This window comes from Coenobita brevimanus, chromosome 4 (genome assembly GCF_032717465.1).
Source record: "Coenobita brevimanus isolate Jiangsu-jjx chromosome 4, ASM3271746v2, whole genome shotgun sequence".
Lineage (NCBI taxonomy): Eukaryota > Metazoa > Arthropoda > Malacostraca > Decapoda > Coenobitidae > Coenobita > Coenobita brevimanus.
The window spans coordinates 39,025,939-39,044,630 of record NC_136957.1 but is presented as its reverse complement, the minus strand read 5'-3'; the positions used below and the strand labels follow the sequence as shown (position 1 = coordinate 39,044,630).

General features: G+C 41.8%; 1 protein-coding gene across 1 annotated transcript in view; it reads right to left on the bottom strand.

The window, feature by feature from the left end:
- The window catches only part of LOC145396818 (uncharacterized), a 39,249-nt gene extending 21,288 nt beyond the window's left edge, over window positions 1-17,961 (bottom strand). Inside the window, exons 1-3 of the mRNA XM_080270106.1 lie at window positions 17,547-17,961; window positions 3,431-3,550; window positions 271-3,085 (exon numbers count right to left, since the gene is read on the bottom strand). Coding sequence (XP_080126232.1) covers window positions 271-3,085; window positions 3,431-3,550; window positions 17,547-17,961 — 3,350 coding nt within the window. The remainder of the gene's footprint in view (window positions 1-270; window positions 3,086-3,430; window positions 3,551-17,546) is intronic.
- Between the last annotated feature and the right edge of the window lie 731 nt (window positions 17,962-18,692).

Sequence of the window (18,692 nt, the reverse complement as noted above, 5' to 3'; positions counted from 1 at the left end):
CCTGCAACATGAACTAACCTAAATCTGTAGGGCTGCAAGCTAAGGGCCCATCGCAATAGCCTATTATTGGATCCCTTAAACTTAGCTAAGTAGATCAATGGCTTGTGGTCAACCTCTAATGTGAACTCCGCACCCGTTAAATAAAAACTGAACTTTTGTACCCCAAAGATTATAGCCAAACATTCTCTCTCTATGGTTGAATACCGCGTCTCTCTATCTAGAAGTTTTCTATTTGCGTAGGAAATTGGAAAAGGCACTCCATCAACATACTGCAGTAGGACAGCTCCTAAGCCCGAATCGGAGGAATCTGTTCGAAGTACAAAAGGAAGTGTAAGGTCAGGAAGCCTAAGAACCGGGTACTCTGTTAAAGCCTTCTTCAATTTAGCAAAACATTCTCTTGACTCATCTGACCAGGGTAATGGTTCATGTACTTCTTTGCGCAGAAGGTCAGATAGAGGGGCAGACATAGCAGCAGCTTTAGGGATAAATCTCCTGTAAAAAGAAATCATTCCCAAAAAGGATCGCAGAGTTTTCTTACTGGATGGGGGCTCTATCTCTAAAATGGCTTGAACTTTGTCCATCTGGGGTCTCAAATACTGTCCATCAGCAACATAACCCAAGTATTGGATAGAAGGGAATCCAAACCTACACTTAGAAGGCTTAGCTGTCAAGTTATATTCTCTTAGTCTATCCACAACAGCAGTAAGGGCTTTCATGTGTTCTTCCCAAGTAGCAGAGAATACAAAAACATTGTCGAAGTAGAAAGAAACATTCTTCAGACCAGCCAGCACAATTCTCATGAGGCGTATATAAGTGGCACAAGCAGTTACTAACCCAAATGGCATTCTAGTAAATTCCATCAGTCCCTTGTGGGTTTGAAAAGCTGTTAAAGGTCGTGCTTTCTCAGACAATGGCACCTGATAATAAGCCTTAGATAGATCCAACTCAGAAAAATACTTAGCACCAGTAAACTTGTGCAAATCCTCTTCCATAGTACACATAGGTTCAGCATGAAATTGAGTAACGTCGTTAAGTACCCTATAATCAACTGTCAGGCGATAACTGTCATCAGGCTTTTTGATCAGTACAACAGGTGAAGAGTGAGGGGAAGATGAAGGCCGAATTATTCCTAACTCAAGGAGATTATCTACCTCTTTCTCAAAATGTGATCTTAGATGGATGGGCACTGGGTATGAGTTTGATTTCAGTCTGTCGGTTGATGAAAGGACAATGTCATGCTCTATAGCGGTGGTGCACCCAGGAATTTCAGAGAATACTTCACTGTACTTGCCAGTAAGGCACATTAGATCTTTTACTTTATCTTTAGATAGGCTAGGACAAACCATGGCATTATTACTTACATCACAAGGGGGATCAGGCCGTACGTTCTCAACTGGTACAGTGAGAATCTCTGGGTCCTCGTCACCATCATCCGCTGTCAACACACAGGCTTGCACAGTTAACAAAGGTCTGGAAGCATCATTAAGGGAGTCAGGTTCATCTATGACCTGAGCAAGACCAGCACAAGCTCTGCGGTGATATTTCTTTAGGAGGTTAATATGATACAGCTTGCTCTTCCCATTCTCATCAATCACATAGGTAACCTTATTCTTACACTCTAGGACAGGGAAAGGGCCCTTCCATGACATAAGCAACTTACTGTGAGTATCTGGTAAGAGGACAAGGGCCTCATCACCTGGCTTCAGTTTACGAGCTTGAGCCTTTAGATCAAAGTAGGACTTATACTGGGCACATGAGATCTCAGCATTTTGGGCAGCTATCTTTGAACACTCTTCCAGCTTATTCTGTAACTCTACGACATATTGGAAAGAAGTACGAGTATCCTCATTTACCTTACGGTCCTCCCATAGATCTCTTAAGACTGCTAATGGACCTCTCACCGTTCTCCCATACAACATCTCAAAAGCAGAAAACCCAGTTCTATCGCTTGGAACCTCTCGTAAAGCAAACATAGTGGGGATCAAGTACCTGTGCCATTCAGTTGGTTTATCTGAGCAGAGCTTTCTCAAAGCAGCTTTAAGGGTGGAATGTAGTCGCTCTATCCGGCCATTACTCTGTGGATGATAAGGTGTAGTAAACAAAGGTTTAACCCCTAAAAGCTTGTGGATCTCCTGCATTAATTGAGGGGTAAACTGAGTTCCCTGATCTGAAAGAATTTCACGAGGTATACCTACTCTGGAAAAGATGGTAATCAAAGCTTCTGCTACGGATACAGTATCAATGTTCTTAAGGGGCAAGGCTTCAGGGAATCCTGTTGCAAAGTCGACTAATGTCAAGATATATCTGTGGCCTTCTGAGGATGGAGGGGATAGGGGACCAACTAGATCGATTGCCACTCTAGTGAAAGGTTCAATGATAATTGGCATGGCTTGGAGTGGAGCTGGCTTAACTCTACCTTTCAGTGACAGGCGCTGGCATTTGTCACAGGATCTGCAATAGTTTCTGATATCAACAGACATTCCAGGCCAGAAGAATACTTCCTTTGTCTTCATCTCGGTTTTCCTATGAGAGAAATGACCTGAAAAAGGACTTTCGTGGGCAACTGAGAGGATAAGATCTCGGCAATCCCTAGGAACAACTAAAGACTTCTTACCAACATTCCCCTTAAACCTGGCAGCAGTGCATGTGCGATACATTAGTCCATCAATAACCTCGTATTTGAAGGTAGTTCCATTACGAGTTACTTCAGTCTCTCCTGACTGTACCTTGGCTCGAACAGACGAGAGTGTAGGGCAGGTCTCCTGTAATGAACTGAAATGTTGGGGAGTTATGTCAAGAGGAGGTATCTTTGGAAGAACTAAAGGGTGAACCCTTTTCTTACTCGAGGCACGAGTTTGAACGACACCAATGACATTACCGGGCTCTGCACTCTCTTCTTTACAGAATTTAAGAGCACCAGGCACATTCCCAATTAATACACTGCCAAATGTTATGGGGGCTCTCAGTACATCAGCCCAGCCTGTGAAGTAGGGGCACCTGATATAGCACCTAACTTGAGGGAAAGAATCTTTGCGTCCCAGATAATCCGATACCTCTACCATCTTACACCCTGACACATCAATATCTGGAAGAACCTCTTCAGATACAAGTATACATGAACATCCACTGTCCCTAATAATAGTGGAAACCCAAGAGCCATTAACAGTTCCACCTGTGGTATAATCTGGGAGATGACTATCTTTGAAACAATATCCTATTCTCTGTTCAGGAGCTGCTGGGGTTAGCTGTTTAAAAGCAAGAGGATTCTTAGGGCAACGGGGTTTGATGTGCCCCTTCTCACCACATCCGTGACAAGTTACATTAGAATAATCTCTCTTGCGAGAGGCTGTGACAGACGGTAACTGGCCTGACTGTTTACTTGCATCAGATTGGTTAGATTGACTTGAACTAGAAGTACCAACTTTCTTACCTTTACTAGGATCAAATTTTGATTTAGGGTAAGCGCTGTGAGCCGATGCCCAGTTATCAGCCAGGGTCACTGCCTCCTTCAGAAGAGTCACATTATGTTCCTTGATGAAGGTTCTCAAGTCTGGGGAAAGCGATGACAAAAACTGATCAAGGAGAATGAAGTCTCTTAAAGACTTATACTCTTTCTGTATGGAGCAAGAGGCCATCCACTGATCAAGAAGACGGCTTAGTTGAATGGAAAACATATCATAGGTTTCCCCAAACTTTATCCTAGCAGTCTTAAACTCCTGGCGGTAACTATCTGGGGTTTTAGCAAAGCCTCTCAAAAGAGCATCTTTTAACAAGTTATAGTCTTTTGTAATCTCTGGAGACAAACTAGTATATATGTCTACACATTTTCCTGTCAGGAGGCTACCCAAGCAAACTGCATAAGTGTCACTATTAATTCCCAGAAGACTAGCAATCCTTTCAAATCTAATGAGATATGAAGAGATATCTTCTCCATCCTTATAAAAGGGTAGTTTAGGTCTACCTGGTTCAGGGGGATCAGAAACTGTTCTTGAAGGTTGAGCGTTTTTGGCTAACTGTAGATCGCATTCTAATTTTAATCTCTCGAGCTCTCTCACTTCTCGTTCCTTCTGTCTTTTTCTCTCTCTCTCCCTTTCTCTCTCTTTTCTCTCTCCCTTTGTCTTTCCTCACGAGCTATGGCTTGTTGTTGGAGCACATATTGAGCCACTTCATTCCCTTTAAGCCCCAGAGATTCGGCTTGATTTTTAAGAGTGTCAATAGAATCATCCATGGTAAAAAAAAAAAATTAATAATGCAAAATAACTAGCTTCTCACTGCCACAAGTATGGGAGAACCTCACGTAGCTGCTACCGAGATATGAGGCTTAAGTCTATGGATTATAATGACTATGACATACAAGATCCTAACTGAATGATAGTTCTCTCTTCTCAGGACAGAAGACAACACGAAACTATCTGCAGGATGCGAGCAGTAGTCAGAAATTTGGTATACAGTATACAAATATTGGTATACAGAAATTATACTTGGTGTATAAAAGGCTTACCTCCGGGCCCCAAGGATGGCAAGCTACCCATGGCGGGCAATAATCATAGGCAGGTTACACAACATACCTAGCTGAAGTGGTTGAATAATTGTATAATAACTTCAATTCCCTCTACCACAGAAAGGAGTAAGCAGTCGTATCCTGGCAGGGTCGCCACATGTAAAGGAATATTATTCACCGGATTTCAGGACGGACTATTGCTTACCCTATCTGAGGTCAAGGAAAGAGAGCAAAAATTATATACATCTATTCACAAGTCATTAAGGAGGCATTACACAGAAGGACACAAGTAATCAGGCCCATCAGGTGGTTAGGCCTTTCACACAACACCCAACACTGGCTCTGGTCCTCTGAAGTTCCTCCTGGTACTGCCACCTAGACACCGTAGATACTGCACCACGGCTACACAATTCACACCCAGGACGCCTCCCTAGCCCGGCCCTTGACGTGGGTAGGGTCCTGCCTCCTAGATTGGAAAACGATAAGAATTAGCACAGCCCACAAAACACTTAGGTATATCACAGATGACACGCAAGTCGTAAACACAAAGTATTGATGGATCACTATATAAAATCAAGTTAAGTATTTCAGAAAGTTTTCTGATATCTTAAATCAAAATATAGTTAAAGCACAAAGCACTGTGTAATCTTACCGTCCAGTATGGAGGTAGAGAAACTAGTGAGGAAGAAGGTCTCTAGGCCGAATGAGAATGGTTCTTGTCCAGTTCAACTACCGAAGTAATGAGATAGTTGATTCATGATCTCAGAATGAATCAGCATTAAATTCATAATCAAACAAAATCTCGAAAAGGGGAGTACTTCTGGAGCACTGATCGAACCCCATTTACGTGAATGAACCATAACCTGTTAAAACATCCCTAAGTAACTGTTTCGATCCCAAACTATCTGTATCAGACTACAGAATAAATTATACTGAAGACAAGGAATCTAAACAAATACACTCAGCAAGCCTAAGAAACTACTCTAACTTAAGTATACCTATCTTATCCCTCACATCCTGACAAGGAATTGTCTGATAGCAAATTGTCTCAGAACCCGCTGATCATGAGTAATCATATAAATCAGGTTTACTGGTTACAAGGCTTTATTTAATGCTTTAACTTTATTTAAGTGCTTTAACTTACAGGTACATACCAGAACAGTAAATATTTAACTTGCAAATACAGTACTGTGGAAAAAGCAGTATAGCAAATCTTTAATGAACAAATAAATAAGGCATATTCTGACACCTATCAGGTAAACTGGTTATAAGACTACTTCTTGCTTTAATGGTATTTAATAGTACTTTAACTTGCACATAAAATTACCAGAACGGTAATGTACTGTACTGAGGAAAAGCAGTACAGGAAATTACGTGATCAAAACAAACCATGTGCACTGCACTGATGTTCAAGGGTTTGGCCTTTCAAAGGCCTGTCTTGCATAAATTTATAGTTTTTGTATTGGTTCTTTAATCTTACGTTGTCTTGTACGTATCCTAGAAATTACCGCATATAATAGCGAGCGCGTTCGGCGAGAACGTGTTCGGGGCGAACCTAGTGCATACTGCTGCTGCAGTACTGCTTGCAAATACAGTAATGCTGTACCTCAATATACAATACCCTGGCTTAACGATGGTAGAAATTGCACCATATCCTGCCTAATGATGGCCAAACCCCTGTTTAGTGATGGATTTTGAGTTTTTTTTACTGATTTTGATGATAATTTAGACAAAAATTGTGTTTAGATTGATTTATAAACTGTTTTTAGACTTAGATTAATGTGTTTTAGCCATAGGTGGGTTGAACATTGTCATTTTGGGGTACAGTTTACTAAGCTTAATTTTTTTCCAGACTTATATTTGACAATTTTTTTACTTTATTGGTTGGTTTTAGTGAGCTATTTACAGGTGTTAGGCTTTGGTTAGCTTCCTTGACAGCTGTTAAGCCATTTAGATTGGGTTTAAACTTGTTTTTTGGCTCATTTGGCTGGGTTTTGGGCTTGGTTTGGATGGAAACCCAAGGTACGTGTTAAAAGTACCCCAATATATTATTATACCCCGCCTAATGATGGGGTTTTACCTAACCATTTACTTCATTAAACCGGGGTATGCCTGTACCGGACAAGAACTTGCTAGCCTAGTGCAGAGTTTAGCTGATGTCTGTGAGCATTGCATCTTGAGAGTAAATGTAGAAAAGAGAAAAGTGATGGTTATTGAGAGAGAAGGTTACTCCCAGTGCGATGTTGCGGTGAATCGAGAGAGACTGGAATTGGTGAAAGAGTTCAGCCTTGCAACTCCCCTTCATCTTCACTTAACAACACAATATCACCTGCAAACAACAGTACAGGGAGTTTCCACACACTACCCTCTGTCATTAGCGCTGCTCCAACATCTGCTGTCCTACCTTGTATCTCTTTTATAACCCCATCCATATACAGATTGAACAACCATGGAGACATGACACGTCCCTGTTTCAATCCAACCTTCAAAGAGAACAATTCACTCAGTTCCCTATCCACATACACTGCTGCCTTAGCACCCTTATACATACTCTTCATGGCTTTCAACAACTTCCCATTTACTCCATGTATTCCTAATACTTTCCACATTCCTTGTCTATCCACCCTGTCACATGCTTTCTCCAAATCCGTGAAGCCACATACAACTTCTGTCTGTTCTCTACAAACCTCTCCACTAATGACCTAAGAATGAATATCTGATCTGCACAACCTCATCCCTTCCTAAAACCTCCCTGTTTTTCAACTAATTCTTCTGTTATTTCCCTAACTCTTTCAGTAGGTCTCTTACCATACACTTTTTCCCCTTTTCCTTTGTACAGGGGAATGATTATACCTAACTTCCAGTCCTCCGGGACTCTACCTTCCTCCCAGGCCAGTCTGCACATCTTCCCAATCCATTCTACTGCCAGTAATGAAAATACTCCACCCTTTAATATGAGAACCCCTTATCTCAAGCCCATCTCATGTCTTTCTATGGTGTGTGTTCCTTATTGTGCCTTCACTTTCTATTAATCTAACCATGCCTGTGTGTGTTTCTGATACACAGCATATCATAATGTATGTATTTAGCTGGTCTGTGTTATTGTCAAAGGGAAAATTTGGGATTGCACTTGGGATGCCCGGTACTGTAGGGTAAATCCCATAGGTAGTGTGCTTTTGTTATTGTGCAAGTTCTTTATCACACACCAAGCCTTGTACCAGTTATGCATGATAACCAAGGGATCACAGTACCGTATATAAACGTGTGTTGCCAGGTGAGCTTGACTGCGACATTTTCTCTCATTTTCCTGTGTCTGTCCTCATCTCTTCCTATTTCTGCCATCTTTTCTGTCACTTTTTGTTAATCTTGTTTTCTTTTTCGGGTGGCTTTACATTGATTGACAAGCCAAAAAGTTTCCTAGATCCCAGGAAACCATTTACAACATTGGGTGGTAACTATATAACCAACCCATACATGTTCCCTATGTGTCAGCAAGTGGGTTGGTGGTGGGTTAGTTTCCCTCCATATAAAATAACTAACTTGCAGTCAAACGACCACCTATTATGGGATTATGGTGTCTGGCAATAGATATATAGGTAGATAGACAAGTACAGTATCCTTGAGTTAGTGAGTAATGTGGTGTGGTTGATTTTCAGGAGTGGAAGGATTGCCATTGCTGGTGACTCAACTCTGGCCATTTCTACCTCTTCACCAAGTTAGCTGCCATCCATGACTGGACTAAACCACATATCTGCAGTTGGTACTACACATCAAGTTAAGCCACAGTGGAATGAAGGTTAGTTTTGCTTTGCAGTTCTGTAGCAATTATCAGTCATTGGTATCATTATCCATGTGTAGTATTCTTTGGGGCAGAGGGCAGTGAAATGGCAGGGGCAGGGCGACATGTAGGTGATTTGTCAGTGCCCACCCCTTACAGGATTAAGGCATCTGCTTAGATAAATATAGTTTTCTTTGGCACAGGATGTAAAATATCCAGAACTATAAAAGGAGGCAGGTAAATGGGAAGGTTTATCAGAAGAGTAACGAGTAAAATGGGCTTTACATCCATTTATTCTACTGTCAATCTTTTAAAAATTCTCAGCTCCATTTAAAAGGCATTACACCATATACAAATGACCTTATATTCTCTTGTAAGTTGTTCATTTTAGAGGAAGTATTGAAAAGATATGATTGATACCATTTCAGAACCAAAAAGCTCAGAGTCGGAATTGTGGGAATTTTACTGATTCTGACCCCAACTCCTTGTTGTCAGAGTTATAATAAAAATTAAGTGTACAATATTAACCATGCTTCCATATCTAAGCTATAGTTTCTGTACATTTGATCTGCAAAGTACATGGTCTCTTGCTATTCCCTTTTCACACATTGGGTGGTAACTATATATACTGTACTATAACCAACCAACATATGTTCTCTATGTGCCATCAAGTGGGTTGGTGGAGGGTTAGTGTCCCTCTGTGTAAAATAACTAACCCAAAGTCAAATGGCCACCTGTTACTGGATTATGGTGTCTGGCAATAGATAGTTGATAGACTAGTACAGCATCCTTGAGTTAGTGAGTAATGTGGTGTGGATGATTTTCAGGTGTGAAGGGTTGCAACTGCTGATGACTCTCAACTCTGGGTTTGTCCATCTGTTCACCAAGTGAGCCACCATCCATGACTGGACTGCCATAAAGGGTAGTAATTTACCTTAAGTCGTTGAGGAATCAAGGTGGGTATTACTGTCATTTTTCATTAGAGTAAACCCTTGATGTAACAAATTAATTGGGGGAGGGGTGGGTCGCTATATCTGAAAGTTCGCTACATACGAGGTTCAGTATTTCCAAGGGATTTCCAAACCAGTTCCCTATGTAAGTGGAGTCGTTCTGTCCAACGTGCTACCTAAAGTAATTCAGTGAAGTTTTACATGGAGAATTCAATGGTTTACGAAGTTGTACTTGTAAATACAATACTGTATGAAGTTGTACATATAAATACAATATCTATAATAAGAATACGGTATAATGTAGTACTGTTGCAGTACACTTACTGTCCCAGGAAGGGATGCTGTTGTCACTGTGGGCTGATTTGCGAACTTCCCCCTCATTTAGCGACCTTTGTTCACAAAATCCAGGGAAAGCTCGGTCACGATTTGTCTGTTCGTTATATCTGAAATTCGCAATACCAGGCGTTGGCATGTGAAACAGCCGCTTTCACCGGCCTCACACTTCCTACTGAGCAGGCTCCTCCTGCATACTGCAAGACTTTTCTGACGACGTCACCACTTGCAGTGTAACAAGTGTGTATGCGCACACACACTCTAACAGCAATGTGCACTAACACTCTCTTTCTCTCTTCTTAATTTGACGAACGATTCCAAGGACGAAGCTGATTGGATTATTGGCGTCCAATACACACTATGTATCCAATACATAGACTTTTGTTTAAGTGCCATTAAGACCCAGTCTGTAGCCACATACAAATATTTGGTGTCCCTTGAAGTACTATAATCCTTCTAGTCCCAGCTGACTGCTGCACATAGCTGCTCGTTCAAGGCACCCCTCTTGGTGAGACAGTCAGCCAGTTGTTGTGATGTGTCCATCCAAGACACTTCATCAATCCCCCCTCGCTCCAACATGTCTTGTAATGCAGCAATATCATTGCACAATCTCCTGTCTTCAACGTTCCTGCAGGAGTAAAGGACGTCCACCAAACTCTTGTTATCGATGAAACACTTGATCTTGAAATCTCCACACCATCACAGAATTTGGCAGTTGCATGTCCTGCTTCATAAATTTGCCACAGGCAACGTGCCCTCTTCCTTAAATGCCCAGAAAGTTATTTTTTTCTCCCCCACATCCCCTGGGGAGGGGGGAAAGAATACTTCCCCAGTATCCCTGCTTGTCGTAAGAGGCGACTAAAAGGGGCCTTTTTATCTCCAGTCTTTCTCTCCTTATTGTCCTCTTCTGCTCTTCTGTCCTACCTCTCTTCTTGATATTTCTGTGTTTCTTCTGGCCTTTATTTTCCCTCTACTCCTACAATGCCATATTATGAGTTGCTGCTAATTCTTTTGCTTTTCCTTACTTCAAATCACTTCTTGCAGTCAGCATTCAACATTTAACTATCTGTGTTGCATATGTACCAAAATTGAGAGTTTTTATAATATACAGTAGTTGGAATTGCCAGGCCCATGCAGTAATATGTTTTATGATGTACTGGTACTGTTTCTGTGTGTTTCTGCCGTAGTTATTCATTTCAGATTGTGCCATGATGGAGGTGTGTGTGCAGTGCCTTTGAAGGGAGTGGACTGATGTGTATAGACACCATAACTGCACAGGACAGCCCTTCGGAAATAATTGCGTGCCTGTGGTTGATGGGTCTTTGGCCAGACAGACTGGGGTTGATCTACAGCAACCAAGAGGTATATAAAAACATCAATAATGTCCAGATTGACTCTGTTGGATACATTTATGTGAAGCTGCAGAGCGTGGTTAATGTTTTTGGCATATCCAATAGAGCCAAGATTCCAGGAGCTTGAATAATGAGTGAATGGAAGCGTGGCCCATTGGATTGGGCAAATTTGGGCTGTCAGGACGTTGCTACTCCTCACCCTGCCGTAAGGTGGGAAAGGAGGTCCAAGTGATGATGATGATGATCTATCTATCTATCTATCTATCTATTGCCAGACACCATAATCCTGTAAGGGGTGGCCATTTGACTTTGAGTTATTGGTTTTACGGGGAGGGGCACTAACCCTCCACCAACCCACTTGTTGACAGGTAGGGAGAACGTATGGGTTGGTTATATGGTTGCCACCCAGTGTTGTAAATGGTTTCTTGGCTTACAGAAAACCATTTGGCTTGTCACTCAATGTAAAGCCACCTGTAAAGGAAAGAAGAGCAAATCAAAATACAAGAGAGAGCCAAATTCAAGATCTGATCATTTTGAGATGCCTGGACACACTGTGTTTGAAAGACTGGAGATCATAGGAAGCAGGAAATACAAACAGAGGGAGACAGTTCCAGAGTTGACCTGTTGCATAAATGAAAGGCTGGGAGTAACGGTTAATTCTTGCATTACAGAGTTGGACAGAAAAGGGATGAGAGTTTGCTGCAAGACAGGTGCTACGTGCCCGTCGTAAAGGTGGAGGAATGCATGCAGACAGTTCAGAGGAGCAGAGACCATTGAAGAAGCGATAGAAAAGAGATAAAGATGCAACAGTGCGATGAGGAGACAGAGGTTGAAGGGAGTCAGTAAGAGGAGGAGAGTTAATGAGACGAAAAGCCTTTGACTACACCCTGTTGAGAAGAGCTGTATGTGGGGAGCCCTCCCACACATGAGAGTTGTACTCCACACAGGGACGGATAAAACTCCTGTATAGAGTCAACAGTTGTGCAGGTGTAAAGAAGGAACAGAGTCTGCTTAGCACACCCAATCTCTTCGAAGCAGATTTTACAAGAGATGTAATATGATCTTTCCAAGATACATCCCAAGTAAGTGAAACCCCAAACATGTTCAAGGATGATGCAGGATTAAGCTGAATATTATTAAACATTAGTGTGTATACCTGTGTAAGATTTTGTCGGGTTGATAAGTGTAAAAATTGAGTCATTGATGCATTAAAAACAACCAGATTGTTTTTACTCCAGTCAGCGATATGAGCCAAGTCAGACATTAGGTGTGCCATAGCCTCATCCCTTGTTTGTCAAAGTAACTGCTGAGATGGAAGTTGAGGGAACCATATAGAAAGGTGAAGGGTGGAGTCATCAGCGTACGAGTGGATAGGGTTAGATGTACAGCTTAGAAAGTCATTGATGAATAAAAGGAAGAGAGTTGGTAATAGGACGGAGCCCTGAGGAACACCACTGTTGATAGATCTAGGAGGAGAACGATGGCCTTCTACAACAGCGGCTATAGAACGACCAGAAAGGAAGCTAGAGATGAAGGCACAGATAGAAGGATAGAAACTGTAAGAGGGCAGTTTGGAAATTAAAGATTTATGCCAGACTCGATTGAAAGCCTTTGAGATGTCAACTGCAATGGCAAAACTTTCACCAAAGTCCCAAAAGGAGGATGACCAGGAGTCTGAAAGGTAGGTTGGTAGTGGGTGTGTACTAACCAGCTTACTTTATTATAATGCCCAATCCAGGTGAAGACATAGCATAGATACCATGTACTGTGTAGCTTTCTCTTTGCATTACCCTTGTTGGCTAAGCATTTTATTTGTAATCATGTGTATGCAGTGTGCTGAGGTGAATATTTTTGGTACTGTTGCGAGAGGCAGACTGAGGAAGACTTGGGACAAGGTCATAGAGGGTGACCTCACAAGTGAGAGACTGATTAGGGAGACTGCTGGATATTGAGCAGTGTGGGGAGAGCAAGAGTTTAGTTATCATTCTGCATTATATGCATGTTATTTAAAATGTGTGTGTGTGTGGTTATTGTACTTCAGCAGATGTAAAGACAGTGGCTCACACCAAAATTGCTCTTCTCACAGTACACCATCCTTCTTTCAGGGGATAGGGAGTTGGGGGATGTTTGTATAGCCAGGAACTGGATCCACTACAGCTTCCTTTTACGGGATAAGGAGGGAATTGAGGGATGTTTGTACAATCAGGGAGTGTAGCCAGCTAATTATGTGAGTGCCACTAATCACAGCCATCAGTTTGTAGTCCCCAGGTGTATTTAACAGACAGAAACCATGAATCGGGGTCACAGACTTTAAGTAAGGCACTGACATGCATCATGTTTTAATTATGATAGTTCTTTCACCTTGACCTGGCCTAGATTTCAGCCTCTTGTAGCTTTATTTCATTCAGCTCTGACAGTAAAAAGTGTTGTGACTCAAAATCCTTTCCATGGCACTTCTTTGTGACTGGCATTGTACCGTATTATTTCAGCTCAGTTTCAAGGTGATTTTTCAATTTTATGCCAAATTTGTAGTATAAGTAATAGTAGTTGCAGCCCCCGGTTCATTGAGCAACATGAACCGAGTGGGCTGCAGGTGGAAGTTCCTCTTCTGCAGTCCACCATTACATCAGTGCCACCCCATGAAGGCTGCAGGGTTATTCCAGGCCAACTCACCCCAAACCTCCTAGTTCATGCCGTCAATTTTCTTGGAAATATTCAGGAAAATGCTTGTATTTGTTTGTGGCCACCCCTTATGGGATAAGGGCATCTGGCAATAGATGGATAGATAGAACCATGCAAAATCTTGCTGTCTTCAGAGAATGTTATGAACTTAACCAGAGACTGAAAAGGTTAATATATAATTTTCACTTTCAGGTTAGAGTTGACTCAGCCGTGGAAACTGCCATGTCATCGTATCATATCGTACATAACGGCTCCAACATGCTTGTCTGCGTCAGCCTTGGTCACCTAATGGCGGCTCTACACGCTGTCCGATCTCTGGCAGTCACCTTGACAATTATCTCCACTGTCTAGTAAGTACCTGAATGTGGTTGCATTTTGTTCAAGACTAAATCTGGGGGTTTGCAGGCTGATGTTGCCTTTCTCCTGCAGTTCACCAGGCTCCTCTTGGGGTTTAGGAAGTTAGGAATGTTTGTCTATTGGCACCACTGCATGAAGACTTTCCTTTGCAGTACCAGAGTGGTTTTATACTCCATATTATTGACTAAGGTGCTCATTATTCACTTTATCATATTTTTCTATTCTCCTGCATTCTAAACCCTACCTTACCCTGTCTTTGGATGGGAAAAGAGGGAGGGATGATGGTTTTCTTGCACGTAATATTACTTTCCAATTGTTTATCATGTATTTTCCCCTGTGTAATATAAGTCACCATATTTGCTTCAGTTTCCTAGCCTTACCAGCTTCCGTACCTTGCCTTCATATATGATCATTTACTATATCCATCCATCCTCTTGCTCTGTGAGAGAGAGGGGTGTAAGTTGGGGGAAAGGCAGCAAAATAGCAAGGGACAGGGTGACATGGAGACGATTTGTCTGTGGCCACCCTTTACACAATTATGGTGTCTGGCTGTAGATAGATAATTATGATAGGTTCTTGTCCTACCATGCCTCCTTTCACCTCTAAACTCTTTTCACCACCATATCTGCATCCATTCTCTCCATATAATTATTTCTGTCTAATGTCACACTAAAGATTTGGATATAAAAGGAAGGTGGAAAGAGCACTTTGAATCTGTTCTAAGTAGACCAATCCCAGCTGAAGAGGACCTTTTGCCAGCCGAGAGAGATTTGCAGATAGAAACAGGTGATATAACTTTGAAAGAGGTAGCAAAATCTATAAAGGAGTTAAAGAATTTTAAGGCCCCAGGTGAGGATGGAATATTCCCTGAAATGCTTGAGGTGGAAAATGATGAGTTGATGAATGCGCTTTTGAAACTTTTTAATGTGGCTTGGGATAATGGTGGAATTCCAGAAGAGTGGAAAAATGGAGTGATTATAAAAATACCCAAAAAGGGAGATTTAAGTGTGTGTGGCAATTGGAGGGGGATAACTTTGACACCTGTAGTTGCAAAAGTCTTTTCCAAAATCTTGTTGAACAGAATAGAGCCAGTAATTGATAAAATTTAAGAGAAGAACAAGCGGGATTTAGAAAGTGTCGAGGTTGTAATGATCAGATTTTTATTGTAAGGCATCTAATGCAACAAGCTAATGAGATGAATGTGCCACTTAGCATGTGTTTTGTGGATTTTGAAAAGGCATTTGATAGTGTTTCACGTGGAGCTATGTTGAAAATTATGAGATTCTATGGTATACCAGAAAAGTTTGTAAATATTATTAGAAGCCTGCATGAAGGTACTTTTTGTAAGGTTATGGTGGGTGGTTCTTTGAGTGATCCATTTCAATTTAGGTCAGGAGTGATTCAAGGAGGAGTTCTTTTGCCATTGTTGTTTGTTTTGGTTATGGATTATGTTGTGAAAAAAGTTGTAAGGAGAACAGATGCAGGAATTAACTGGAAAGAAAATAAGAAGCTGATGGATTAGGTCTATCGTGATGATATTGTACTGATTTGCGGAAGTATTTACGAGATGTAGAGGGTGCTTGATTGTCTGGTGGAGGAAGGAGAAAAAGTGGGATTGGTAATAAACTGTGGAAAGACTGAAATTATTAATATGAACATGGAGAACCAAATCGATTGTGTAATTGGGAATAATGTGGTGAAGAATGTAGAAAACTTTAAATATCTGGGAACGATTGTATCATCTAATGGATCATTAAACAATGAAATTGAGGAGAGGATTAGACAGGCTTGGCGAGCTGTTGGAATGTTGAAATCTGTTTGGAATAATGATATGCTTTCGGTACATACTTAAGTGAAAATTTACAAGTCCATGGTTAGACCAATTTTAATTTACGGGCATGAGTCATGGTGTAGTACAATTGCAACAGATCAGAAAGTATTAGGATTTGAGAATAAAATACTGAGAAGGATTCTTGGGGTAAAGTGGCAAGACAGAGTTACAAATGCAAGAGTAAGGGATATTACGAGAGTGGAACGAGTTAATGAATATGTGAGACTGTCTTGTTGGAAGTGGCTGGGGCACATACACAGAAAAGAAGGTAGTTTAATACAGGATGTGCCAGAGTGGATTGCTAGAGGAAGAAGAGGTAGAGGTAGGCCGAGGGAAACCTGGTTGAGGACAATGAAAAAAAAAGCAGGAGAGGAGTGTTGGTGGGACCTGAAGGAGATGGCAAGAGACAAATATTGGTGGAGAGAGTTCATTGAGGCCCTATGCATCCCGTGGGGTGCCACAGGAAATGATTGATTGATTGATTGATTGAATGTCACACTCGTTAGGAGAAACACATTGAGGTTGGCCATGTGGAGAGGATGGAGAGTGAGAGACTGAGGAGAGTGTATGTGAGTGAGGTGGAGAGGGAGGGGGAGGCTAAAAATGAAAAGGAGGGATGGAGTGGAGAGGTATGTGAGAGAGGTGGGTGTGTGGGCTGGGAGCAGGCCAGTGAAATGGTGGGGGACAGGGCAACATGGAGCCGATTTGTTTGTGGCCACCCCTTATGGGATTAAGATGTCTGGCAATAGATAGATAGACACACTCTTTAACACTTACATCACCAAGTTTCCTCACTTCGTATATAATTTTTACCTCAGTTGTTGGCTGCTTCAAGAAGTGTCTCAGCTCCATGTCTTTTATAAAACTGACATTTCATCACTCTTACAAGAATTTGTAAGCCCCAGCCTTGATAGTGTGTCCTGTAGTGCTGTGTTTAGGAAGAAAATTGGTAGATAACTTAAGAGTAGATAGGAACTTGAAGTCAGATAATTTTTTTGTCTCAGAAGGAACAGCAAGTTGGTCAGGGATGGGAAGGATACATTTGGTGAGCAGTTTGTGTCATAGGATTAACTACCAGACTCACACCTCAAGCTTAGGAACCAATTTAGGAAGTAAAGAAGCCATGAAGTCAAGAAGCTTTGTGTAGTGGAGGGAGGTGTGGAAATTTAAAGAGTAGGAGGGGTAGACTATCTGTCTATCTATCTATTGCCAGACGTCTTAATCCCACAAGGGGTGGCCACAAACAAAGCACCTCCATATCGCCCTGTCCCCCACTATTTCACTGCCTTGCTCCCAGCTCACACCCCTCTCTCTCATATGCCTCTCCACTCCATTCCTCCATCTCATCCTTGGCCTCCACCTCACTCACACATTCTCCTTGTTAGTCTCTCACTCTATCCTTTCCACATGGCCAAACCGCCTCAGTGTGTTTCTCCTCAACGCTTCCTTTCACATCCACATCACAACACTCCTTCACTTCCTCATTTGTTTGTCTCTCCACGAGACTCCTCATGCTCCTCTTAAATAACTCATTTCCACTGCTCTCACTCTTGATTTCCTCTAAACCTGGAAAGCATTTACAACACTGGGTGGTAACTGTATAACCAACCAATACGTGTTCAGTACGTGGCAACAAGTGGGTTGGCAAAGGGTTAGTGCCCTTCCCCGGAAATCAGCTCCTGTAACTAAAAATACGAACATGGGAGGTAGACAAGTAGACAAAATAAACTTAGGGTGAGTTACTGGAGATGGCAATGAGTACAGTATGGAGTAGAGTAGAAGTTCTTTCTGGACTCTGAAGCAATGCTTAGTGTGGGTGAAGCAATGCTTAGTGTGGGGAGTGACCTGTATTTTCCATTAATGGTGATACCCTGAACGGAAAATGACCCAGCACCCTGTTTCTTTGAGCCATCATCAGAATAGGTCACCACGACTTGTTCATCATAGTTTATGATCTTGACAGTCTCATCTAGTGTGCACACCTCAATGCTCTTGCCTCCTTCCCTGACTCTCTTGGATTCTGGCAGAGTGTCCAGATCAGTGACCTCTAGGTTATCGTGTGCCTTCCAGTTTGTGTCAAACATGCGGTTTCCAACTGTGATGATGGCTGCTACAGCCTGTGCTTCACACATGTGGTAGCAGCTCTCCAGTTTATGAACGCTTATAAATACAGTCATTACTCGTTTTACAATGTTTCAGTTTACGATATTTCGCTACAACGATAATAGAAAAGTTCCACCCCAAAATTCGATTTACAATAAATTTTCTGCTGTAACGATTTTGCCATCGGTTGTGGCAAACAGTTTTTCCACTTTTTATGCATTTCTGTAAGTCTGGGCACATTTTAAGCGACATAGCTGAATTCCTGGACATCAAAAACATATATTTAGACACCAAAACAATATTTTCACATGAATTAGAAGCAGAGATTGAGGCATATTGTCTTTGATTATACCTTCATTTTTGGTGAAAAAAGTTGCATGTATATGTTGAGTTCAAAGGCCATTTACTGGAAATTGACCACTTATCCAGATGTCTACCCAAGATTTTTCTGAACCTTAGATGGTATACTTGATTAATCTGAAGAGTAATTTTCTGCCTCTCCTATGCATGCAAACCACTCCCCAGCTCCAGTAGGGTGGAGTCAAAGGTTTTTCGTCACTTTAACTCTCCTCCTCTTACTGGCTCCCTTCAACCTGTGTCTCTTCGCCACATTGTTGCATCTTTATCTCTTTTCTGTTGCTACATCAGTGGTCACTGCTCCTCTGAACTGTCTGCTTGCATTCCCCCACCTCTACGACGGGTGCGTAGCACTCGTCTAGCAGCAAACTCTTATCCCATTTCTGTCCAGCTGTCTAATGCAAGAGTTAACCGTTACTCCCAGTCCTTCATTTATGCAACAGGTCAA